The sequence below is a fragment of the Lissotriton helveticus genome, chromosome 4_1 (assembly GCF_964261635.1).
Source record: "Lissotriton helveticus chromosome 4_1, aLisHel1.1, whole genome shotgun sequence".
In the NCBI taxonomy this organism is placed as follows: Eukaryota; Metazoa; Chordata; class Amphibia; order Caudata; family Salamandridae; genus Lissotriton; species Lissotriton helveticus.
In genome coordinates this window covers 34,472,659-34,499,749 of record NC_136063.1, presented here as the reverse complement: position 1 = coordinate 34,499,749, position 27,091 = coordinate 34,472,659, and the positions used below count along the sequence as shown (strand labels likewise).

Sequence of the window (27,091 nt, the reverse complement as noted above, 5' to 3'; positions counted from 1 at the left end):
ACCACCGTGGCTGAGAACGAACTATGGGACTAGATGCCGGCTGTGCGGAACAGGGGTCGAAGACTTGGAGCATTTACTATGCACTTGCGTGAGGCTGAACGAGGAGAGAGCAGCTTTGTTAAAAACAGCCTTTAACGAACTAAGCATCCGCTCACGGAGACAAGCCGTCGTAGCTTGTTTCGATCCGGGTCTTCCGCCGCTAAATGGGAAGTTGGTGCAATTCCTGAAATTAGCAGAACGGAAACAAACATGCCAGGTATTGCCTAGGAGGAAACCTTGGGCCGCTACGAACAATATGCCCCCCTCGTTTTTGACTGGTTTTTAGCACTGTTATTTTTTAACTAAAACTTCTGGCTTTTACATTTCCTTTTTTTTTTCTCTCTTGTGGAGGCTTGTTTTAACGCATTTTTTGTAATGGTTTTAATTAATCTAAACAATAAAAATTACTTACTTACTTACTTAAGAATTGTGAGCCCTGCCGACCACAATGTAGGCTGGAGGCAGTGGTCAGCAAGGGCACCCAGCCACGTGGCGTTGACTTGAGCTGCACAGTTAGTGGCACCTGAAGCACTCAGCATGTGAGCAGCCAGCGATGATGCGTCGTCCATGCCGGCGCACACGATGCAATGTCTGTTGCCTACTGGACTCAGCAAATAATAAATCAAGACTCAATTTAATTGGGGGTCCTGCTGACCGCAATGTAGGCCAAAGGCAGTAGTCAGCACACACATGACTCCGCGGTGATGTGCGCTGGGGGCCTGTGTCGCGGAAGCCAGCAATCGGCTGGGGAGCCTGGCAGTCACTGCGGTGTCCTCATGGCAGGGTGAGGGGCACTGCACTGGCAGGCATGTTGTTCATCCCGGAAGTTAATTCACACTCCTACGCACGACTGGGGTATGCTGGAGCAGACCAATCCACTTACGCTTACAGGGGGGACGACAAATCTACATGTCCAAGGTCTTACCCACTGCCTGAGGTGACATGGTTGTGTCCACTGTCCACAACACTACGAACACCAGCAGCATATATCCAAATGGACATGTCTGTGCTCTACATTCTGAAGTCTGTCCAGCACGTCACGCCCACACTTGGCATTGTGTACATTCTTATTCATGGGTGACTTACCTCCTTCACACATACTTGGTTCCCACCTCTCCCCACATTCTGCAAATGTGTGGCTGGGGGTTATACCATTTTCTGAAGGTCTGCTGTCTTGTTCAGTACTGCCTCAGTAGTAATCTGGGGGTGGGTCCGGGGGTGGTGGCGGAGGGTGTTGTGGCCCTCTTGGGTGTCCGAGCTGCATGATTAGTAGCTCTCCATGACATGTGTTGGTCTGCCGAAGTGGCTCTGAGCTGGGCTCCCTTTCATACTACAGGTTGGCTTCCTGCTTAAAACCAGTAAAAGGCAGGTGTTAAATCGCTGCTGCAAATGCGCCTCATCACCTGTTTTTAGGACACATCGCAGATCTGGCTGGTTGTTGAGAATGTCGAGAAGTTGTGTTTTTGTGTGTTTTTGCTAGGGGACACCTACTCTGAATATCATTAGCGTAAGTTATCGCTCTCATCCGTTGCGATGTTTTTTGCGGCAGCTATCGCTGGTAAACTGGTGATATCTTGTGAAGATACGCTCCGCAGGAAATGAAGTAACAAGCAGGAGGCGTTGTCTTTAGAAGAAGGTAAGTTTATTCTCCAAATAACGGGATACCACAGGAGCACGTCCACACACGGCAAACTCCAACTGTGTAAGTCGCAGACCCACAGTTGAAGGTTGCATGCGGGGATTGTCTCGAGTAGCGCGTCTCTTGAAAGTAAACACACTCCAAGAGACGCACGTGAAACATAACACTATGCACGTGAACAACAGAACATCAAGATAGAACATCTTATCAACTTGGAACTCTACATCTCCTCCCTTCCCACAAAACAAAGAAAAAGAAGATTGATTGAAAGAAAGGAAACTTAGCATGAATAAAAATCTTTAAAACGTGTGGGGAAAGAGCAGTTCCTATGAGCTCTGGATATGACATCTGAAGTGGAAGCAGAGGAGGATGGACAAGAAACTTCAACATTTTCTAAAGTGTTTTGAAGAGGCAATGAAACCTCAATAGAAGGTGAAAGCCCTTCAACTGAGGGGTCTTGAGGAGTAAAGGTGGTATCATTGGAAGATGAACATTCTTCCTGGGTTGGTAGAACAGAATCGCTAACAGAAGGGGAATCAAACTGGGAAGGAAAATCAGAAGTAACATAGGAAGAGTTCTCATCCCCATGTTTAGTTCTGAGAATGATCCTAGCTTGCTCAGAGGTTAGCTTAACGAGAGAACGTTTGTTACGCCACCCTCTTTTATCTAAAAACAAAGAACCTTTGGAAACCTTGAGTACTTGAGTGGGGATTGAGTACTTGGAGAGGCCTTTCTTGACTCTATCCATGGTTTTGAACATGACCCAATCACCTACTGTAAACATTTCGGGGATGGGAACAACTTTTGAATCAAAATTACGCTTTTGCACAGATTGTTGTTTCACAACATTACTCTTTACAAGCAACTTGTCAGAACAGGAAATGCATTTAGAATTTTGTAAGGTCAGATCTTTGATCCAAGAGGGGCAGACAGTACCATGTGGGTTCCTTTTTTTAAGGAGTCTGAAAGGTGAAATGCCCGTAGTGGAATGAGGTGTGATTAAGTATGCCCAGACCTTTTCCCTTAGAAAAACCTCAACGTCCATTTTACAAGAGTAGGCAGTTTGAATACCCTCTTTCAAAAACCTATTCATGCGTTCAACCAGACCATTGGACGCGGGAGAATAAAGGGCAACTTTCAAGTGTTTTACATCAAATTTCTTCAAAAATTCTTCCATGACACGGGAGCAAAAATGCGAACCATTGTCACTGACAATTTCCTTAGGAGGACCTTCCATTCTAAAAACTCTATCCAAAAAACTTATGGCTGACATGGAATCTGGGTTGGAACAAAAATCAAAATCAAGCCACTTAGAGTGGTAATCAACCAGGGAGACTAAGTACCGTTGAGATAACGGAAGTATCTCGAAAGGCCCGGAAAAATCAATTGCCAACTTAACCCAGGCTTCTTCTGGAATGGGAACGTTGTGTAAAGGTAAATTTTGTAATTTCCAGTGTTTGTCTGATGCTAAACAAGTACTACAAGAATCAACCCATTCATTGACATCTCTTTCCATGGCGGGCCACCAGAAGTGTTCCTTTAATTTGCGAGAGGTTCCACCTACACCTAAATGACCCTGATGAGCTGCAAAAAATAATTTTTTGCGTAAAACCAAAGGAGGAACACAACGATCACCCCTAAAAACGATTCCATTAACAATTGTCAAATCTTCAGACACTTGTGCAAAGAACTTCAAAGAAGCAGGGAGAGAACGTATTCTGGGCCATCCTGAAACTACTAAATTCTTCACAGCCACAAGAGTTTCATCCTCCGAATAATATTTGTGCCAATCTTCTTCAGAAATAGAGAGAGGGGAAAAAACCAAATCCTCCAACGAGGCTACAACACACTCAACGTCATCTCTGAGGACATCCTCATCACCATCCAAGGGCAACCTGGAAAGAGCATCCGCTCTCATATTTTTACCACCAGCAATATGGTGGATGCTGAAATTGAAGTCATGTAATTTAGAGAGAATCCTTACCAACCTCGAAGAGGCTTTCCCTGTACCATTCCCGTTTAGTAGATGAAGTAGGGGCTTATGATCAGTACACAGCAAAAAATGAGAGCCCCAAATGTAGACTTTGAATTTTTCTACAGCCCACGCACAACCAAGAGCCTCTTTTTCAATGGTGCTATAATTGCACTCAGCATGGTTCAGTGACTTTGAAGCAAAGCCAATAGTATGTTCTACAGCACCATTCCACTGGCAAAGGATTGCACCAAGACCTTTCTGGCTAGCATCCACGTAAATGCCACACTTGAGACCTGGTGTGAAGGATGATAAGGCTGGAGCATTGACAATAACCTTCTTAATGTTATTAAAAGCTAAATTTGCTTCTTCATTCCACAAAAATGCAACATCTTTTTTTATAAGCATCCTAAGGGGTTGGATCAACTGAGAATAATTCATAACAAATCTTGAGTAATATTCGGTGAGGCCGAGAAACGATCCCAAAGTGTCTTTGTTGTTGGGAGTGGGCACATTAGAAATGGCTTGAGTGAGAGAGAGTTTGGGTTTAATACCCGAGGTAGCGATAGAATGACCCAAATAGTCTAATTCCTCTACAAAGAACTTGCACTTCTTTTCACCTAAAGTGATTCCTACATCTCTGAAGCGAGACAGAACCAAACGCAAATCCTTAATATGTGCATCAATACTCTTAGAATGAATCAACACATCGTCCTGATATGCTTGTACACCCTTTATATTACACAAGACACTGTCCATAAATTTTTGAAAAACACTTGCGGCACTCGCCAAACCAAAAGGTAGCCTCAGATATTTAAAAGCCCCAAAAGGAGTGATAAAGGTGGTGAGTTCTGATGAGCATTGAGTAAGGGGAATTTGATGATAAGCGCTCCTTAAATCTAAGAGGGTGAACACTTTGGATTCTGCAATGCCGGTGAGAAGTTCTTGAATCCTGGGCAAAGGATAACAGTCAATTAGAATATTTTGATTTAGTAATCTAAGGTCTGCACACAGACGAATGCTGGAATCCTTTTTCTTCACTACGACAATCGGACTAACCCATAGTGAAGAATCCACAGCTTCAATTATTTTCTCATCCACCATTTTCAAAAGTACCTTTTTTAAATCGTCTCTAACGCTAAGGGGAACATTCCTCAATTTGTGTATAACAGGAATGGCGTTGGGCTTGAGATGTATGCGATGTTCGTAGTTTTTTATCATACCAACAGAATTATTAAAAACCTCTGGGAAATCAGCAATGATTTTGTTTACAATTCCTACATCAATGAGATTGATGAAGGAAAAAGTACTTTGTTCATTAATCTGAACAGGAAATTCTGAACCAGGAACAAGTTTGAGGCCCATTCTAGCAAGGTCTTGCCACCCTACAATACATTTGCCATCAGTGGCTACATATACTTTTGTGTAAATACATCTCCCCAAACAACTTACACTGGTGATGAAGAAACCCCACATGTCAATGTGTTTGCCAGTATATCCCTTAGGTATGATGTCTAAAGGTTCAAGAGTAATTCTTGAAGACCAGTGAGTGTTGAACAAATGATCAGATATAATGGTCACAGGGGCACCAGAATCCGCCATCATGTCAATTTCTAACTGATCAACAATTACCTGGCAAGTGGGATCTTTCACACGTTCTGAATCAATGCAGTCAACCATAAAAATAGAAACAGAATGAATAGAGAGAATTTCCTTTACAGCTAAATTTCCCTTATTAGCATCAATATTGACTGAACTAATCAGAATCAATAGATTGAACATCTGCATCTTCGCCTGTAAAATAAGAAATGTTATTAATTTGAGAACTCTTTCTGTTGCGACACACGGATTGGAAATGTCCATTTTTCTGACAAAAAGTGCACTTTTTTCCTTGAGCTGGGCAAGTAGGGCTGTTACTCAAGTGTGTTTTAGAACCACAACGAAATCAAAAAGTATTTGTTCTCCTTTGAAACGGTCTTTGAAACGGCTTGCCCCTAGAATAAACTGCGTTTACATTCAAGTCAGTTGGAACAAAAGATGAAGTACTTTCAGAGATGCATTTAGAAGATACAATTGATCTTTCGATTCCTTTGGCCATTTCAAGAACTTCGGATAAAGATGGATCTCTGCAGCTTAGTATACGCTCTTGAATTTTTTTGTGACAGCAGTTTTATACAAATTGATCTCTCAGAGCTGTGTCCAAATAAGAACCAAAACTGCACTCAGAAGCAAGGTTCCTCAAAGCGGAAATAAACTCTTCAATAGTTTCATCTTGTTCCTGACGCCTTTTCATGAAATTAAAACGTTCAAGGATAACGCTAGGCTGATCAAAACATTTTCTATTCAATTTTAAAATTGCAGCAGAATATTCATTAATTTCATCTCCACTTCCTGAAGCTGGAAGGGGATTTGGCAAATTATTAAAAATTTGTCTTCCTTCTTTCCCTAAATTGCTATAAAGAATAGCCATTTTCCTCTTAGGTGCATATTCATCAGCCCCAATAGCAATTAAATAACTTTCAAAGTTTTGAAACCAATGTCTCCAAGGTTCCTTAGGTTTACCAGGGACTGGTAGGAAATAATTTAAAGTAACAATTTGTTGATTAGTAGCCATGTTGCTTGAATAAAATAACTGTAAAGTACTTTAAAACAGAAATAGTCTGAAACTGGGAAATAGTTCAGAAGTTCTTTTAAAACGAACTTTTAAAACGTCTGAAATGTAAAGAAAATGAAATAAGCTTTAAAAATCTGCTCACCGTAGATGCTTTAGTGAAATGTAATAAGTTAATTTCCTTCCGATCCATGCGATCGAGAAATCGTAGCCATGGTAACCCTCGGTAACAAAATCAAAATGGCCCCTTTGCGTAGCTAAGCGTAGCTACGTGTTTGCCTGGGTGCGCGTGATGACGTATGCTCGAGACGTGTGCTCACGTCTCACGTCATAGAATGAGCGCACACAGCGAGAGAAATGAGGAAAATGGAGAAAATGTCCAATACCTCCAAGGAAAAGGCCAAATTGAAGCGGGTTTTCAGGATGGCGAAGGATGAGCCGGGAACAATGAAAATGAACGGTGAGGAAGTTGAACGGTGCAAAATTGGTGATACGCCGTTTTTGAAGAAAGGAGTCCCTCGTCGCCAAATGTGAAGATACGCTCCGCAGGAAATGAAGTAACAAGCAGGAGGAGTTGTCTTTAGAAGAAGGTAAGTTTATTCTCCAAATAACGGTATACCACAGGAGCACGTCCACACACGGCAAACTCCAACTGTGTAAGTCGCAGACCCACAGTTGAAGGTTGCATGCGGGGATTGTCTCGAGTAGCGCGTCTCTTGAAAGTAAACACACTCCAAGAGACGCACGTGAAACATAACACTATGCACGTGAACAACAGAACATCAAGATAGAACATCTTATCAACTTGGAACTCTACATATCTGCAGTTTGCACCTGCTTGAGAATAGGGCGATAAATCTATCGCCACTTTTGCGGCGCTAAATTGCCAATAAATCAGTCAAAAATGTGTACTATCAACTACGTTTTCGGCGGGAAATCTGCTGTTACACTGCAGAACAAGATCCTAAATCTCTTGCTCATACACTGTTGCTCTCCAGAATCAACTATTTTAACCCTCTCTTGACTGGTCATCTCAGAACACACCTTGACCCCTCGAAATCAATTCTACACTTGGGAGCATGGTCCGTCCAAGGGGCAAAAAGGAAGGACCATTTTACCCCCATGCTGATCACTCTGCCGTAGTTGCCAATTGAAGCCAGGACTACTATTTACAACACTGCCTGCATCACTCATAAAGCTCTCCACATCAGCAAAACACCAAAGCGATGCTGCTAAAACCCCTGTTGTTTCAAAATGAACTGATGGCCCATCCTTCTCGGATAGCGCAATATACGTGCGACCACCTCCCTGGTGACTTTCAAAATGGAGCTAAAACTCTTCTTTTAGAATGATATTTTGGCAAAGACACTGTAATGAACTCTTGGAGCAGACAGGTAGTCTACCTCAACCTCTGTACTGTTGTATATGCCTCTTGTACATTCTGTTTTAGTTTTATGTCAGGATGCACCATGTTGTTTTCTAGACTTTTGTGATTGTAGTCATTTTTGTTCATCTTAAACCCTCTGTACCTTCCATGTGATTAAATATTTCTCTTGTAAATCGCTCTGCCGCCTCTGGGTAATGGCCACACTATGGTATTGTGTATACATACATATAGAGTCGAAAGCAGTCAGCCTGTACTTTGAAAGGGAATCTTCGGAGAAGTTACTGTGGTGAATATATGCGGGTGCACCGGGACACGTTCTGTAACTTTGTATTCTGTTCTACTAACGGTTGTGGGTGGAGTCAGGTGCAGCGCACTGGGCTATGGAAGGTGCCTTCAGAAGGGATGGGCAAGTGTGGAGGGCGTGTCAGTGCCCACGGAGAGGCTGGCAAGCAGCAGGACCAGCTCCAGTGAGGGCAGAATACACCCGCACTTCCTGAATAACTTCCTATAAAACTGAAACCTCCCTTCCCTCCAGTGCTCGGCGACCCCTCCCTTCCCTCCTGCTGGCGGGATGGCGGCTGCGAGCCCCGTGCAGCGCCTGAAGGATGAAGCCACCTGCTCCCTCTGCCGGGGGTTTTATGAAGATCCGGTGACCACGGAGTGTGGACACAACTTCTGCTGCTCCTGCATCTTTGGGCACTGGAGGAGAGAGGGGCCCCGGGCCCCCTGCCCGGAGTGCAGAGAGATCTGTGCCCAGGGAATCGTCAGACTCAACATGAAGCTGCAGAAGATGGTGGAGCAGGTGAGGCTGCTCTCGGAGGGGCGGCGGGAGCTGCCGAACACGGTGGGGCAGCTGAGGCTGCGCCCTGTTCGGTCAGAGAGTCCCAGGGGGCAGAATCAGTGGGAGCAGCACCGGGAGCTGCAGAACACGGGGGAGCAGAGGAGACCGCTCTCAGTGCCATCAGTGAGACCCAGGGGGCCGCCTCTGTGCCAGGAGCACCTGAAGCTGCTGCAAGGCGCCCGGGCGGCGGACCTGAAGCCCCCCTGCCCGGTGTGCAGCCTCCTGGGGCAGCACGGCACCCACAGCCTCCAGCCTCGAACGGAGGCCGCCGCGGACCCGGAGGTAAGAACTAAACCTACGTCATGCCGATGCTGCACTTGTGAAAAAAGAAAAAGCAATTGTCAACCACAAAGTTTTCTTCAGGACCCAACTCGTGGTGACGTCAAAGTTTGAGGTGCCAAATAGGAAGGCTGCGCACCCCTTTACTTAACTTTTGCAGGTTCTTTTTGAACCCCTGACTCATCCATATCTCATCGTCGCTGGAAGGGAGCGGGGAGCGGGGCGCAGGGAGCGGGGCGCAGAGAGCGGCTGTGAAGCGCCTCCCGGAGGTGGTGAAGTCTCATACCCCCCGCCCCCCACACCCATGCACTTTGCACAGGGGCAGCTCAGCACACTCCAGCTACTGAGTGTGCTAAGGTTCCCCTGGATATGAGTTGCACGTCGAGCCCAGCGTGCTGACGTTTTCTCTATGTGCCTTATTACGTAAGTTTCGGTATCACCGCACGCACAAACTAATCGCATTATAGCTGTATGTACAGGTGTGCTTTGAGTGGACTTCTGACCGCACATTTGCTTTTCTAGCCACTCTAAATAAGAGTCGTTGCTTTTCATCGTGTTGTGGTGTTCAGCTTACTTCTCGCACAAGGATGAAAGGCTGAGTCGTCCCTGCCTTTCAGAGCACTACAGGTGGGTGCATTGAGCGTCAACCTACGGGGTGGGGAGCCTGAAGCCAATATGTAGCCTTTTGTACTGTGTACAATCGTGTTACCTCCAATACCGATAGTTTAACCGAGTTTGTGTTGTAGAAGTGTGTGTAACTCATAGATTGCCTGAAGGCCGCAGTGACAGGCTCACATCATGTGTCACTGAGGCAGACAGCTCGCAGCTGCGCTCACTAATGCACGGCAGAGATCAGTGTGAAGCGCACTCTCACACGTGCACTCTGCAGCAGATCCGGCTCAGAACCACTGTTTACTACAGCGCTTCGAAGCCACAGGGCGGTGCGTCGGAGACCCCGCCCACCCGCGATGCAAGATTCTATGGGAAATCAAGACACACCGGGTGTGGAGAGACACAGGTCTGGGTGTGACCTGCGGTGCGAACACAGCGTCTCTGCACAGTGCTTCTAGGCCCAGTCAACCATGAAAGATACTGAATGAGAGATGCATTCGTACTATGTTGGTAGATGAACCAAGTGTTCCAAAGGCAGCATTGATGGGAACGTGAATGAGTGAACAATTGTTTGCACACATGAACACTTTATTCGGTTGTATGAACATCTATGTACAGAGGGATCGAGGCAGACCAATAACCACACCTCACACCCAAATGTGTGCGGCAATACGCGTTTGTATGAGGTGCAATTGGACCAGGAGTATAATCCCTCTGTGATCAAAATTTGAAAACAATTTTCCAAAATTATTTAAACACTGTCAGTTCAGCACCCACAATTCTATTGACAATATATCAGGTTATTAAGAGTCAGACATATATTCATTAAGAGTTCATAATGGTGATATATCCAAGTATGTAACACAGGACGTAAATCACTGCATCTGACAACATTATCTCAGTTGAAACTTTTTTAAATTCATTTTCTTCTTCTAAAAAGCGTAATTAAAGTAGTGATTTATAGTATCCAACGCGTTTCGTCCAGCACAGACTTCTTCAGGGCTACAGAAAATATACACAAACAAAGAAACGTATTTACATTGTGCACAGCTACATACAATTTTAAAAGATAACATTACATTTTTACAAACTTATTTGAATGCGCTCATAACTCTATTTACAAACAATGCTTCATGGAGGTTGTGATAACATACATACAGTACAGATAAACAATTATTTTTATGTATACAATACATCTCTACTATATTAAGTGAACCTTAGATTGTCGAACTCACTACCATAATTATGCATCATTTAATCTTCCTCATATCATGTTAGGGAGCTCATCAACACATGCGATAGGTATTTATAAGTTTCAATTATTTGTCACATTTATTGGATAAAGCTATTATCCTTCAAGGACAGAACAGCTTGATTTCGAAGCGAAGAATCATATACTGTAACCTAACTCCAATTAGTATATTGAAAACTTGTGCCATACAATAGTGAGTACCTTTCAATATTCTTGTGATGTCAAGTCCTTCTTTTCCTATGTAAACATTCTGTAAAATATCCCAAAACAACAAAAGAGTATCCTTAAGACAAAAAATTAATACAATACATTATTTGTCTCATGATAAAGTATATTTTAAATATATATATAGAAATCTCAATGTCCTAGCTTATTTTTAGCTAACATCCCAATGTGCTAAATTACTGAAAACTTAGTCATAGGAGCAAAGTTTCACATTGGGTCTGAATACACAATTTGGATGCCATCTTGAAATGGGTTGATAGACTAATATCGGCTTACAGCTAAGAATGTGAAGAGAACATACAAGTAAGTAGAAATTTCAATTGTAATGTCAATTTCTTTATAACCTAAACCTGGTAAGAAAAAATGCTTGTTTTAGTAAATGCGTAGAAATGTATCGGTTATATTATTAAATCATATCAGTTTCACATTAAAACCACAACTTAGTTTCACACAACATTTTGTTAAGGCGACATCTTGAAACAATGTTGGGCTATATGTGGATTGGGAGTAAACATCCAGACACCATCTTGGAATAGAAAATTGGTGTGGGAGCACACTGCTTCAACTCCCAGCAGGGTCGCCCCTAAGCATCATGGTAGATGTAGTCCGACAAGCGAGTACCCTTGCAAACTCTTTAGAGTGTTTCACCAGGTGGGTGCAGATTAGTGCTGGCCATCACTGGACACATGTTTCTAGATTATTATCTTTCATCAGCAGAGATTAGGCAATATTTGGGGTTGCTGAGCAGGCTGCCATTTCCTTGGAATGTAGTATCTCTCCAGGCGCGCAGGTGCCTCTCCACGAGCTCGTCAGCCCACAGCGGCTCGAGGGAGCCTTCAAGTAGAAAATGAGTGTGGGAGCACACTGCTTCACCTCCCAGCAGGGTCGCCCCTAAGCATCATGGTAGATGCAGTCTGACAAGCGAGTACACTTGCAAAGTCTTTAGAGTGTTTCACCAGGTCCAAGAATACGTCGGCCAGCTCGGCAACCCCAAGCTAACCTCTCTTACGCTCCTGCCCAGCCAAGCCAGGAGTCTCCCAGCTCTATCTCCTGTCTCATAAAATCTGTGATGTGTGGCCTGGATTTGGGTATGCTCCTCCCATTCTATTAGGGCACAAAGTACTCTGTTTGGGACTGCTAATTGTCTTAATTGGGTGGCTACAGTATCTGGGATAATGTTTCTCTCAAGTTCCAGAAGTTTATCTTATAGAGTTTCCATGTGAGTTTCTTCCCTATGCTTACGCGCTATGATGTCCTGCACCCTGCCTTGAATCACCTTCCTTTAGGCCTCCCAGAGGGTGGTTTTGAGGCCACCAAGCCCTCGTTCTCTTGAAAGTATATCTCGGTATCCGTTCTTATCACTCCCGGTATTGATTTGTTGTGTAGCTCCAAGGCATTCAGTCTCCAGTCGGATTGTTGTCTCTTACCCCTAACTCCTACTGTCAACCACGGCGGTGAGTGGCCTGAAATGCCCCTTGTGAGGTATTCCACCTCATCACCTGTTCCTATTTCTCCCGCTGAGGCCATAAAGTAATCAAGTCTGGAGAAAATCCCTTTGTGCCCCTGAAATGTAGGAATAAGTGAGGTCTAGTGGATGTTGTTGCTGCCAAAGGTCAGTCCATCCTAGCGACTTCACAATGTCTGCCAGTGGGGTGGGAACATGGGTTCCTGTGGCAATGTGTGTGCGGTCAATCCTTGGGCTGGTTACATCATTAAAGTCACCTCCAATGATGTGTGTTGATGGTCCCGATTTTAATAGTATATTATTGAATGCATTTAGGGTTTGGGATTGCAGTTGTGGCGAGGTGTAAACACTGATTAGTGTGAGCTCAAGTCACCCCAGATCCCCTGCAACAAAGGTTCCATTAGGATCCGTCCAGATTTTGGTTGTACGGAAGAGGGTAGTTTCCTAATTAGCATGGCTACTCCTCGCGCCTCTGGAAAGAATCCCCCATGGGGAAGCATTGTGTATGTCCCCCTCCCGATAAAAGCACTATGTGTGCCCCGCAGGTGGGTTTCCTTTAAAAAAAAAGAATATAAGGCTTAAGTCTCTTAATGTATCTTGTGATCAATCCCCTCTTGATCGTGCTGCCTAACCCATTGATGTTCCATGTCAGTGCTGTGTATGTTTTAGTAACTCATTGTGTGTATGTCTCATATTTGTTGTTGTGTGCAAGGGTGGGTCGGCCTGCTTGTCTTTTGCCCTTTGTTCCTGTCTGTAGACTAAAGCCCTTCTTTTTTCTTGCTGCATGGGGAACATATTTAACAACAAAACCATAAAAACTTTGGTCCCTTACCCTATCCCCACCACACTCTCTCCTACTTCCTATGCCTATTCCCTGAACTGTCAAATTGACATAGTGGCATAAGTTCTGCTTGAGAGGTCTGTAGTCCACCCCTGCCCTAAACCCAGGAAGCTCTAGTCAATGTAATAAAGGATATATGCTTCAAGTAAGGTGTTCTGCTCAGTAACGCTGAGCACAGTAATGTCTGGGGGCTCTGTAGCAGTTTTGTAGTTTGCCTACCATTTGTTTGGCCTGTATTTCATCCTTCCTCTCTACTCTTTTCCTGCTGCTGGTGTGTGTTCTCTGTATTTCTTGTCTCTTTGCCTTGACCTTCCATACGATTAATATTCAGGAATAGTGTATGCTCACTGTCTATGTTTGCAAGATACTCCTTGTCTGAGGGTTCTGTACATGTGCTTTCCTGCTGGCTGGAGTGTTGTTTGCTAGCTTGGGCTTGAGTCAAGTCTTCATCTGATTCCGAATGCATCTGCATCTCTGGCCTGTACGGGGTTCCTTGCCAAGGGCTCCTGTCCGCATTTTGTACCCTCCCCTGAGCAGATGCCTTCTTTTTTACCCTCTTTAGTTTGAGTTCCAACCAAATTTGTTGCATCTCCGGGCTGTGAACCGCTGTTCCTTGTTTCCTGTCATGCAGAGGGTGTTCCTCTATCCAGGCCCATGCCTCTTCTGGGGTTTGAAAGAATTATGAGATGCCTCGGAATTAATTTGACCTTCACTGAATCGAATGTTCACCTCATCTTCTGCACTTCTCTGGAGTTGTTGGGGAAGATCATTATCTTGGCATTGGCTAGCTTAAGTTCCTGTGTGCGCTGTGACTCTCTGAAAATTGTGTCTCGATCATGGACATTTAAGAACCTTTCTAATAGTGGTCAAAGGGGGGCACCAGGTGGCGGTCTTGCATTCGGCATCCTATGTGCCCGTTTGATGATAAAGCAGGGTAAAAACTTTGCTGCTGGAAGAGAGTCATGCAGCCACGACATCAAGAATTTTACCTGGTCAGAACCTTCCATTCCCTCTGTGAACTTGATGAAGCGCAGGATGTTTCTGCGTGCTCTGTTTTCCCCGTTATCTACCTTCCATATAACTTCTCTCAAGGTTGCCTTCAGGTCTTTGATGTTTGATTGCAGCTTGTGTGTTGTGTCTTCTACTTCTGAGATGTGAGTTTCAGTTTGAGTCACCATTTCAGAGACATTGTGCAAGAAATGGGTGGCTTTTTTAAAGTATTTTGGTTGGCGCATTAAGCCCTCCACTCTCAGGAATTGAGCTATCTTAGGAAAACACTACATTTATTCCACAGGAGATCTCTGAGATCTGTGCGACAACATCAGGTAGCAGTTTCATGATATAAGTAAGCCAAGTGGGGTAAAACATGCTTTCACAGTGGTGGCAGCCAGGCTATAGAACTCCCTTCCTGAACAGATCAGGAGCCAAAGCTCACATCTGATATTCCGCTAGCAAATTAAAACATGGCTTTTTTGCCGATTTGGCTTGGTTAGGGGGTTCACTGTAGTGTGTTTGTCTACTTCGGGTTTTCACAGTTTATTCCTCTGCTCATATTGCTTTAATGCTCTGTCCTAATGCACTCTAGAAATACCACAAATACAAGAAAGTGGACCTCTCCCAGACCTGATGTCAACTAATGTCAAAGATGGTTCAGTGAATGGGGTAGTTCTCTTTAGCACTCTGGCTCATCAGCAACAGAGAGACTTTTACAACTTGTTTGGGCAGTTTGCTGACTTGTTTCCCTTGAACCCAGGTTTTACAACATGGTGCACACATGATGTGCCCCTAGGCCAGTCCAATAGTTCTGGTGCCCAAACAGTATCCCAATGGAGGTAAACCAGACTTAAGATTCTGTGTGGACTACAGAGGATGTTTGGTGCTGTTAAATGCTTTACACATTGTTGCTTTGCTAAGCCTTGCTGCTCAGAGCTACAGAAACCCAGGGTTGAGCTTAGGATTTTTAAATGAGGCTGATTCGACCAAGACAGGTTTTATGAGTGTATTGCACAAAAGGCTGCCCTGCCACATCATATAATACATCCAAATCCTCACAGAAACAGTATATGCAGAACAAACAATGTTGAGACACACTGGACACTTGCACACAGAGTTGCTCCTGAATACTAAGATTTGTAACATGTTCAATACCTTTACACACCTATGATATGTTAGGAGCACATGTGTTTTGTAAACACTGCCACCCATTAGCTGGACTAAGGCTGCTCAAAATTAGGTAGAAAAATAACATGGAATTTAAAATGAACAATGTAAGCTATAATAAAAGAACTGGCACACTCATTGGACCAAGTCATATCTTTTTATCACACCTAACTATAACAACACTTTTTTATTGTTTGTTTTGTTTCAGTGAATATTCATTCAATGTCCTTATTTCTAACAAATTAACAGCACATGTTTATAGGGAACTCAGTGAGTCTTACAGCCTGCAAATCAAAACAGGAAAGGCTTGGAGTGCATACAACAATGGAATGTAACTTATTACACTGAGGATATATATATTTAAGCATCAATGGAACATTTTAAAACAAAATCCTGAAATCAGAAGTCTGGCTCAAGTATTGATCAGGAGTGTTCCAAGTTGATCCAAGCAGTCCAGATCCTGGCCAGGCATCAAACCTATTAAATTCCTATGTAAACATGTTTACCATTTCAGGTTAACTACAAGCATATGTATTGCAATTTGATCTCTTGAATATTGTTTGTTTATCGGCAATCTTGTGCCTGATCTTTTGCAGTAATTCTAGTATCTGCAATATGCAATGTAAACTCATTACTTTCATTTTATCTTTGTATTGCAGGATGAAAAAAGTTCCCAGAGCAGGTAAGTCTGGTTTTATTTGTGGCCAACCATGATGGACTGGGTCATGAGGGATCTGTGTGGGTCTCAGGGGGTTAAAAGATTTACTTTGGGGCATTTTATGGCTCTGAATAAGTACTGAAGTTTGCAAGCATCCCTCAAAGATCCACAGTTTTGGGGGTGGTTGGAAATACTTCAGATTATGTGATATAGGGTAGTTATGTTTGCAAGAATGTTTGTTAGTCAGGCAATTTCTACATGCATTGTGTGGTGGCACAACATTGATGGATGCAGCCATCACCACCCCGGTGATCCGACTGCCCGATTACGACCTGGACAGTTGGATTGCCCTTGCACCACTGAGCCACCGCTCCGCCAAAAGTCATATTTGGGCCTCTATAGATATCTCAGCTACTGCAAGCATTTAAGCTGCAGTAAACCCAGAACCATGCAGTTGTGCAATGCATAGATATATAAGTTAGGCTATAGGTACAATTAACTTCCAAGAAAATGGTGAATTTCCTGGTCTTAGCGGAAAGTTAATGAAAGTCAATTCTGAATGATTTAACCTGCACTCTTATACTAAAAAGTGATTTAAAGCACTCTGGGCCTTATTACAACCTTTCAGCAGAGCGGTGGCGCAGCAGGGCAACCACCACACCTCCTCTCTGCCACAGATCTCTGCCGCCTGCCTGCAAGATTTCTACTTTTCAGTGTTCTAGCGGGTGGCATGGCACCGCAATGGGAACGCCTAACAAGTTTCCTGCATGCCTGGACTCGAAAGTGAATGCCTTGCAGGAACCTATGTGCATGCACACAGGGGGGCACATGTTATGTCTCCCTGTCTTCATCCACATTTGTTTGAGGCACAGGGTGTTTCTTCTACACCAAGCTGACCAAAAACATTGGGGTCCATGCCTGAACAGGTCCAGGGGCCAGGAATGCTGGTCCTTTTGATTCAATTAGAGTGATATATATCCCGCCACTCCCATAAGGGATCTTTGTACCATAACATTGGTGGTATGTTTTTCATCTATGGATCTGGCTACCGGCGGTATTCTGTTTTGCCACCACTGTGATTTTCATATTTCAACCCAGTCTGTAGCCTTGAAATCAATAAGGTGGATACATCCCTGCTAGACACCTCCAAGTTTAAGGCTCCTTTCGTAATGTAACCTTAACTAAAAACATATGGCTTTCTTATATTAACTGCTGCTCTCTAGCTAAACATCAATTAGAAATATTTAACTTCTTAATTGACAACTTGCCAGAGGCAGAGTTTTAGCAGAAACCTGGCTCAGTGAGGCCTCCATACCTGATATATGTGCTACACTACCTACATATGGTTGTATGATCAGTCAGAGCCATGTGGACAGGAAAGAGAGAGAGATTGCGATTGTCTTTAAAGTCAACATATTTCTTCCTTTGCCTATTGAATAATTGTACCTTTGCTGGCGCCCTGATCTATCATCCTCCTTGACCTGCATATAGGTGATGCTCTTAGCAATTAGAAGCCCTTCCTACATTTATCTGACACGCAGCTTATACTTTTCCAAAACTGACAGCATAAATGTCAGGATTGTGCCAGACTGATTTTGTGCACACCCTCAGGTTATATTGGCCAAAATTCTGCTAGCTCATATTGCACCATTTGTACCCCAAAAGCTGACATGGTAAGAAATGGATTATGCAACCTCAGAAAATGACAACCCTGACTCCCCAAGGATTCGTGGTAACAGATCCAGACCAGGAAGACGGTCACCCAGGCCCTCGTCACCAGCCGTCTGGACTACGGCAACTCCCTCTACGCCGGAACAACCGCCAAACTCCAGAAGAGACTCCAGCGGATCCAGAACGCTTCAGCAAGACTCATCCTGGACATCCCCCGTCGCAGCCACATCTCCGGACACCTGAGAGATCTGCACTGGCTCCCGGTCAACAAGAGAATCACCTTCCGTCTCCTCACCCACGCACACAAAGCCCTACACAGCCAAGGCCCAGGATACCTCAACAGCCGCTTCAACTTCTACGCTCCCAAACGCCAGCTTCGGTCGACCAGCCACGCCCTCGCCGCCGTCCCCCGTATCCGTAGAACCACCACAGGGGGACAGTCCTTCTCCTACCTCGCCGCCAAGACCTGGAACTCCCTCCCCACCCACCTCCGCCTGACCCAGGACCACCTCGCCTTCAGGAAGCAACTCAAGACCTGGCTGTTCGGGCAGTAGCAGACCCCCCCCCCCCCCCCCCCCCCCCAGCGCCTTGAGACCCTCTGGGTAAGTAGTGCGCTATATAAATTCGATGATTGATTGATTTATTGATTGGTTGCTCATGCATACCTAAAGAAATACACAAGCACTACACAACCATCAGTTCAATATTTATTGAAGCATTGTGACTCTTGAAAAAGACGTGTGCTGCAGGGATCAATAAAAGCAAACAGATTAGCAAAAAATGACATAATGAGAATAGTTAAAAAGATAAAACAATTGCACCACAGTGCTATAACAGTAAATATATGCTGACATATAAGTTATGTGTATAGTGTACTAATACCTAATGCTGTCCTAAACTAGTTTTGCCGAGGGTGGCTCATCTGGCAAATCCCTGCCTGGTAGTCTATCCCCCCATTACCTGTAAGTTTGTGTCGTCAGGATGCTTGTCTTGGTATTTATCCGGGTATCCCTCCTCGCAGAAGAAACATGAGATTTTTTATATATATAATATACAGCACCCATGCTGTCAAGCCAAAGCCCCTGTCAGGCCACAATTGTTTATTCTAGAGTGATAGCTCTGTCGCCTACCAGACAATATCAAGAATGACATGTGCACTGTAAACATTTTCCCATGTACTGAATTTTCAAGATGTCATATTAGTGTGCCTAAGTTTAAATGTACGCAATGCAGTTTCAGAGAATATTATCCTGCACTGACACGCAATCAAATGTATGTCAAAAATCACTTTGTTTAGGAAAGAGGGCAACATAAAAAACACGAGCATGCAAAATTGTGGTGTTTTTATCTGGGCCCATCCCTACCATGTGACACAACCTAACGTGTTCACATTTTAACATGCTACGTGTTTTTTCTATTTATTTGGATGACCTACCCTGTAGCATGATCTCCTCTTTAGAGTAGAGGATTTTATGGCTTTGGACGTTCATCTAATTAAAACCTCCCCTACTCATGTAGAAGGACATTTGCTTGACCCCCTCTTTTACAATTTAAAAGGATTCTTGGTAGAAGGTTTGATTCCACTGTCATGGTCCGTTCATTTTGCTGTACCTTTTTTCATTTCAATCTCTTCCACTTTTATGGTTCAGTCTCGTGGCTCGGCCTCCTGTTGGAAAAATTGGTCCAAATTCATTTCTGTTACACTCAATTCTTTTCTACAGGCAATCCTATTGGTTCTGAGTAAAACAGTGGCATCTGATACCCTTGTTTTAGACAGTTGGATTCATCTTCCCTTGATTCTTGATTTCCTCCCAAACTCACTATTTATTCTAGATCTCTTTACCCAGCCCCATGGTTTAGTGACGCCCTATGCAGGGTCAGAAAGAATTGTAAGTGCCTTGAAAGGATCTGGCATGAATCTAATGGGGAAGAGGATAAACTGAAATATAAGCTGGCATTAAAAAGATTATCACAAAGGCTGCTGCTCAACCTGAACCCTTTCCTACTCTGATAAAATTACTAAGACACAGAATTCTCCTAAAATGGTATTTCAAGTGGTTAAATCCCAATCACAGTGGCTCCCAAACTTTTTCAACCTGTAGCTTCCTTGACCTATTGAGCATTGGCCGTGGCTCCCCATTCTGTTACATTTTTTGGGACAGGTGGCGGATGTAATCCCAGCCTCAGGAGTATTTCCATTTTTCTCCCTGAAAACAATTGGATGAAGCCGATGAAGGTATTAGGATCATATATGCAATCCTATCTGCTCCACCACTGAGTCCCATGCAGTATCAACAACTGATTGGAGGGACACTGGGTTGTTGGAGAAGTGAACTGTTACTGCATTGTTATGTAGTGCTCTTTGAACAGGTGTGTCTTTAGGACAGGTCATTACTGAGCAGGGTTTGTGAGGCCCTGATAGATACCGGAATGTTATTTCAGACCCTCAGTGCATCTGCGCTCTAGTTTTTTCTGTTTTTGCACATTATTGCCTCCAGCCTGATGACCCCAGGTAAACCCTTGTCTGGCTTGATCCCTTTTCACTCTGTCCTCTTTAGGAGTGTGTTTTGTGGACATCACTTGCCTGCCCCTTCCTAGCTCCAGACTTTATGTTCTCATGTATGCTGTCTGTCTCATGTCTTCTGTCTGTGTGTTCTTGCATCTTGTCTCTGTTCTCATGCCCTCAGTCTGCCTCATCTCTATGTGTTCTGGCCTCCTGTGTGTGTCATCATGCCTTCTGACTGTGTGTGCATGCCCTCTGGGGAAGGCCTGGTACTTGCCAGGAGAGCTCAGGGCTCCCATTGATGCACCGCAGGCTGCTCCTAGTTCCCAATAATGCACTCTCAGCATCTTTCTGGGCTCTGAGATGATGGGAGCATGGTGCTTGAGCCTCTCTCTCAGCTCCAAGATGACGATGACATCAGTGCTGTGCAAGCTCCTCCCTGGGCTCCCAGATGTGTCCCTCCCAGGTCTCTCCCACCACACACTGTCTTTACCAATGTTTTTCCTGTCACCTTGGTTTGGCCACATATTTGGAATTTGATTCTTTTGGTTTAGGACTCCACGTTCTGTTTCATCAGTGACATTATTTTATTCATGGCCATTTGTTCTGACCATTGGCCTATGGTTTTTGCACTTTAGTTTCTGACCTTTGAGTTTGAATTTCTGCTTTTAACCAATTCCATTTGCTTTCGGTCTTCTACTTATTATCTGTGACAGTCGCTTATGGAAATGTTAATTTATTTTTAGAGAAATAAGCATCAAAATATTCACTAATTCTTCTGCAATCTCCATGAACTTGAACATCAACCTTCGTTGAATACTGACTCCCTTTTAGGAATTTTGAACACCTCAGATAGCCTGTGTATGTTTTATAACTTAGCATGAAACTTGTATTTGTCAATAAAAATTTTTTTCCAGGGATAACTGGAGGCAATTCCGCCCTGAGCATTGTAAATAACTTGGCTTCGACAATTTAACAGCAAACTACAGTTTTACATGTTTTTCAGCTAAGGGAGTGAAACTAGAGCTCTGTGCTTTAGAAAGACATGATTACAGCCAAATCCATGTACATTCCCAAACTGTGTGCTTGGTGTGCGGCGCTCCAGACTAGCTTTGATGGCGCACTGAGGTGCTGCGGCGCACCGACTGGGGATCACTGCGCTATCAGATCCCACAACTATATCTTTATGTTTCACTCTCACAAACACAGTGTGATAAACAGACAGATTTCTTCAGCATAAAATGGCTCATATTCAGGCATGAAAAACAAAGCGTTCCCTTTAGTTTGGGAGCGACCCTCTGGGCCCTGGTGTTTTGGATCGACAGTGCGATCCATTTCTTGTTTAACATCATGTGAAACCAATAAATAGTCAGTTCATCAAATTTACTTCATCATTTGATTTATTCATTCACTTTCCAATGTTGAAATTCACATCGTGAAGCATGTTTTGATATATATATATATATAGATATACATATATATATATATATATATATATATATATATATATATATAGAGCTTTCCCAATGCATTTCGTACCTATAATAGGTACTTCATCAGGGGAATCTGTAAAGATAATATATATAAATGAGGGTCCATCATTCTCTCTATTCAATTGCAAATAAGCATGCAGTACATTCTTCAAACATGACAGTTACCAAATGAAAATCGTTCACGGATTAACCTCAAAATAAAGAACCTGTTATAACCCCTAACGTAAACATAGTGCGACTTCGTAACTAGAACACCAAATGTGTCAAATATAGAACACAATAGGAGTTACACAATAGTCGAAAATAACCCAGACAGTGCCTTCGAGTTGACGTATGGATATAACTCACTCTAAAATGGGTCTTACATGTAAACATAACCTGTTTTCGGTCCCCTCCCTAATCACGATATCGTCAACTTACCGCTAGTGTGCAGATACCTGCCTTGTACTCTCAAAGTAGTTAAACGCGGGACTAACCCTTCGCTGTTAATGTAGCGTGGTGTTCTAAAAAAGTGAAGACGACTTTCCTTTTGGGACGCTAGAAAGTGAAGTCGGACTACAGATGAGGTGGCAAATGTATTCGGCCATATTGGAATGGGGTGTTCTGCTTAAAAGAACCATCCAGTTCCGTGCTATACTTCCGGGTACCATCTAACTCGAAATAACTTATTTGATAGCACCCAATCAAATCATAATTTGTAAAGAATCTATAAACAGCATCATACCTGTGCCCAACCGCCCCCTGTTTTCCTCATATTCAGGCATTCCTTTCACCTATTCCTCTATTCCTCTGACTCCCCTCAGATAGAAGAAGTAACTACATGTACAATGACTCCTTGCTCTCTGTTCCAAAACACTGTGTGTCTTAATGCCTGAGTCATTGTACAAATGCATGGACAGTGACAGGATAGTTAGAGTACTGGCAGTTGACAGCAGGGTGAGTTTATAAGTGCTTGTGTTTCAGCAGATGAGGACATGGGTCTGTGAGGATGACTGCAGGAGTTGATGTTCTCAGGGATTAATTAGTAGTCTTCAGGGGTTATGAGACCACATAGATTGTGCACATTTGACTGTATCACTGCATGTCTTATTGCCTGAGTTATCGTACAAGTGCATGGACAGTGACTGCATAGTTAGAGTGCTGGTAGTTGACAGCAGGATGAGTTTATAAGTGCTTGTGTTTCAGTGCAGTGATTAGATAAGGACATGGTTCTTTCAGGATGATTTGGGGAGTGGACAGAGAGTGACAGTGTGATTGCTGAACTGCATGGATACTACCTGGATATTTGCAGTAGTGAAACAGTAGTCTGCAGGGAGTTAGAGGACTGCATAGATTGTGCACAATTGACTGTAACACTGCGTGTATTAATGCCTGAGTCATTCTAAACATCCATGGACAGTGACTGGATATTTAGAATGCTGGTAGTTGACAGCAGGGTTAGTTTAAAAGTGCTTGTATTTCGACACAGTGGTTAGATAAGGACATGGTTCTGTCAGGATGATTGCAGGAGAGGACAGAGAGTGACAGTGTGATTTCTGAACTGCATGGCTACCACCTGAATTTTTGCAGGAGTGAATAAGTAGTCTTCAGGGGGTTAAGGGACCACATAGATTGTGTTCATTTGACTATAGGACTGCGTTTCTTAATGCCTAAATCATTGTACAAATGCATGGACAGTGACTGGATAGTTAGAGGGCTGGTAGTTGCAGCAGGGTGAGTTTATAAGTGATTGTATTTTGGCACAGTGATTAGATAAGGACATGGTTCTGTCAGGATGATTGCAGGAGTGGACAGAGAGTGACAGTGTGAATGCTGAACTGCATGGCTACTACCTAGATTTTTGCAGGAGCGAATTAGTAGTCTGCAGGGGGTTAAGGGACTGCACAGATTGTGCACGTTTGACAGTAGCACTGCCTGTCTTAATGTCAGAGTCATTGTACAAGTGCATGAAAAGTGACTACTTAGTTAGAGTGCTGGTAGTTGACAGCAAGGTTAAATTATAAGTGCTTGTGTTACGGCACAGTGATTAGGTAAGGACATGGTTCTGTCAGTATGATTGCAGGAGTGGTCAGAGAGTGACTGTGTGATTGCTGAACTGCATGGCTAGTACGTGGATTTTTGCAGGAGTAAATCAGTAGTCTGTAGGTGGTTACGGGACTGCATAGATTGCGCACATTTGACCGTAGCACTGCGTGTCTTAATGCCTGAGTCATTGTACAAATGCATGGATAGTGACTGGATAGTTAGAGTGCTGATAGTTGACAAAAGGGTGGGTTCATAAGTGCTTGTGTTTCGGCACAGTGATTAGCTAAGGACGTGGTTCTGTCAGGATGATAGCAGGAGTGGACAGAGAGTGACATTGTGATTGCTGACCAGCATGGCTACTACTTGTAATGTAATGTAATGTAAAAGTGACTGTAGCACTGCGCATCTTAATGCCTGAGTCATTGTACAAATGCATGGATAGCGACGGGATAGTTAGAGTGCTGGTAGTTAACAGCAGGGTGAGTTTATAAGTGCTTGCATAGATTGTGCACATTTGATTGTAGTACTGCATGTTTTAATGCCTGAGTCATTGTACAAGTGCATGGACAGTGACTGGCTAGTTAGAGTGCAGGTAGTTGACGGCAGGGTGAGTTTATAAGTGCTTTTGTTTTGGCGCCTAAGATAAGGACATGGTTCTGTAAGGATGATTGCAGAAGTGGACAGAGAGAGGCAGTGTGATTGCTGAACTGCATGTCTACTACCTGGATTTTTGCAGGAGTGAATCAGTACTCTGCAGGGGGTTAAGGGACCACATAGATTGTGCACATTTGACTGTAGCACTGCGTGTCTTAATGCCTGAGTCATTTTACAAGTTCATGGACAGTAACTGGATTGAATAAAGCTCTTGGTCTGGAGGGTCCACGGATCCACCGCGGCCATAGATATCAAAACTTTTATTTTTTTATTTTCTCAGCAACTACTGAACGGATTTACACCATTTAAAAAACAGGTCTCTATCTCAACCAGGGGCTACATTTTTGCCAAATTTGGTGTAATTGCGTTCAGCAGTTCGAGCTTTAGCTGTGTCAAAATTTCATATGGGGAATTGATTTTCTGACCTCTTTTTTTAATTACTCAGGAACTACTGAACAGATTTATACCATTTAACAAAATGGTCTCTTTCTGAACCAAGGGCTACATTTTTGCCAAATTTGGTGCAATTCCATTTAACAGTTTGAGCTGTAGCCGTGTCTAAAGTTTCCTAAGGAAAATAACATGGAGAAAACACGTTTTTTTAGAACACCCTTTTTTCTCTTCCCCTGCTTGCCGAATCCCCTCGAAACTATCGAGACAGGAGGTGCCCGGAGTGCCCCACGGGTTTTTGAAAATTTCACAAAGATTCATCATTTGATGCAAAAGTTATTGGGAAAACAAAAAACGCTTTTCACACTGAAACTAGGTCCTAACTATAACTATCTACTGGCTACATTAATTTTTGTATAACTTTTGTAACACACTTTTAATTGTTATATTTGTTTAAATATACATGAAATCTATTTTATTTGTATTAAATTAATTTTACTATTGAATGTAATTAATATTTAAATGTATATAAAATAAAAACAATATTTAATATAACGATAATAATGACAACAATATTCTTTCTGAACTTTTTGTACTTACCATTTTAAGTATAGGATGACAACATTTTTGACAACAATATTTTTACAGTGAACTAACAGAGGGTGGATAATTCATGGACATGATACAGGTAAGCTTTTAGCCGGATGTGGCGGAACATCACACTGGTAGTTTGGTACTTCTGTGGAATGGGGTGAGTTAGATTCAATGGGTGATCACACTTATCTTTTATCATGATCAGTAATCCCTCCTTGGGTATTTTACAATGAAGTAGGCAGAACTTGCATGTTTTAGGAGGTCAATAGGGGCAACATCATTCTACTTGAAGGTGCTCTTGAGACACTTCACTGAGTAGGTATAATGATGTCTCTGTCCCGTTCCTTCTGAAATTGTCCAGAACAATGGTATCTGCCACTCAGATAAGTGCTGACATTGTCAGTAAGAAGAAGGTTGAGCTGCTTGTCATCTGGGGGGGCATTGCCTCTTAAGATATTCTATAACTGCAGTTACAACTCCAGAGTGTCTAAAAGTAGAAAATATGAAGCATCTCTGAAGGTTCTGAAGTCTTTAAATTGAACCTAAACAGAAACTATTCTTTTCTGACAGCTATGTATGTATATATGAATACTGTTTTTTGTTTCTTTCAGAAGGGAAACTGAGACGACTGAGCCATCAAAAGGACCGATGAAGATGCAGAATGGTACTCTGAATCTCTTTTATACCTAATGGAATTTTGCATTTAAAGTTACATGTATTCGAGGACAAACAGTGCAGATGTGATGTCACTATTATTATAGCATATCACTATTATTATATACATAGCATGCACAGATTATACAATTATACATATTGACTTTTTTAAAGGGTATCTTTTAAGCAAGAAACTGCAATAGGTACATAAGGGCCGCTTTAAATGAAAAGTGTTCTATTAATATAATTAACAATGAATTATTATTAATATTTCTAAGATAATTCAGAATGGTAGATTACAGCCCATTTAAATAGCAAATCTACTGATTACTTAAATCCAGGTTCCACAAACCCAATAGTGAGATCTAAATCATTCTTCAAGATAATTAGCAATGTGTGCATAATCTGAGATAGACATTGTGGGCCTAATTATGATGTTGGTCGGACTTGAGTCCGACCATAGGTCGGAGGTTCCGCCTGCTCAATTTGGATGCAACAGCACATATTGCAGTCAGAAACATAAATTGTTCAATGGGAGCTTGTGCAGTGGGCTGAAGATGCCAGCAGCACAAGCTTTCATTGAAAAATGTAATTTTGTAAACATCCCTGCACTGTGTGGCAGGCACCTCAAGGGACTGCCACACGGTGCAGGGATGTTTAGGGGGGTATTATAGGTGTCCATAGGTGATTCTGCGACGGGACGGGCCCTGCTAGGGGCCCCTAATATCGCATTCTGACAGCCTTTCAATGTCAGAATGGACTGTCGGAAACCAACATCATAATCCTGATGGCAACAAGCCCATCCTTAAAGGATATGGTTAGTTACTGACAGGCCCTCCAACTGCTGCCTCCGACCGCACACATCCTAATAGGTCACTCAGATCGGATCAGTATATGGCGGTCAGACCGCAACCGACGAGCCATCGGTTGTGGTCCAATCGCTATCATAATTAGGCCTTGTGTTGTTCTTGCCGTATGATACTTCTAACCTTATTAACTCCTTCTGATCTTCTGTTAAACTGGGGTGGTCTGAATATTCGTTCCATTTCTGAACCTATACTTTAATTTTACCTCAGCCATCATCATCCAACATAAATATATTATTGACTGTTGGTTTATTGAAGTT

The 27,091-nt window shown here is 43.1% G+C and overlaps 1 protein-coding gene across 3 annotated transcripts in view; it reads left to right on the top strand.

The window, feature by feature from the left end:
* The first annotated feature begins 6,623 nt into the window (after positions 1–6,623).
* LOC144828310 (GTPase IMAP family member 9-like) overlaps positions 6,624–27,091 on the top strand; it is a 31,815-nt gene continuing 11,347 nt past the window's right edge. Inside the window, exons 1-4 of one of the 3 annotated variants that reach the window (XM_078686393.1) lie at positions 6,624–6,851; positions 15,983–16,005; positions 25,366–25,405; positions 25,923–25,975. In XM_078686393.1, coding sequence (XP_078542519.1) covers positions 25,960–25,975 — 16 coding nt within the window. In that variant the 5' untranslated portion in view covers positions 6,624–6,851; positions 15,983–16,005; positions 25,366–25,405; positions 25,923–25,959. Of the gene's footprint in view, positions 6,852–15,982; positions 16,006–25,009; positions 25,406–25,922; positions 25,976–27,091 lie in introns of those variants that run through there. The other 2 variants (XM_078686397.1, XM_078686396.1) reach the window with 2 other exon arrangements.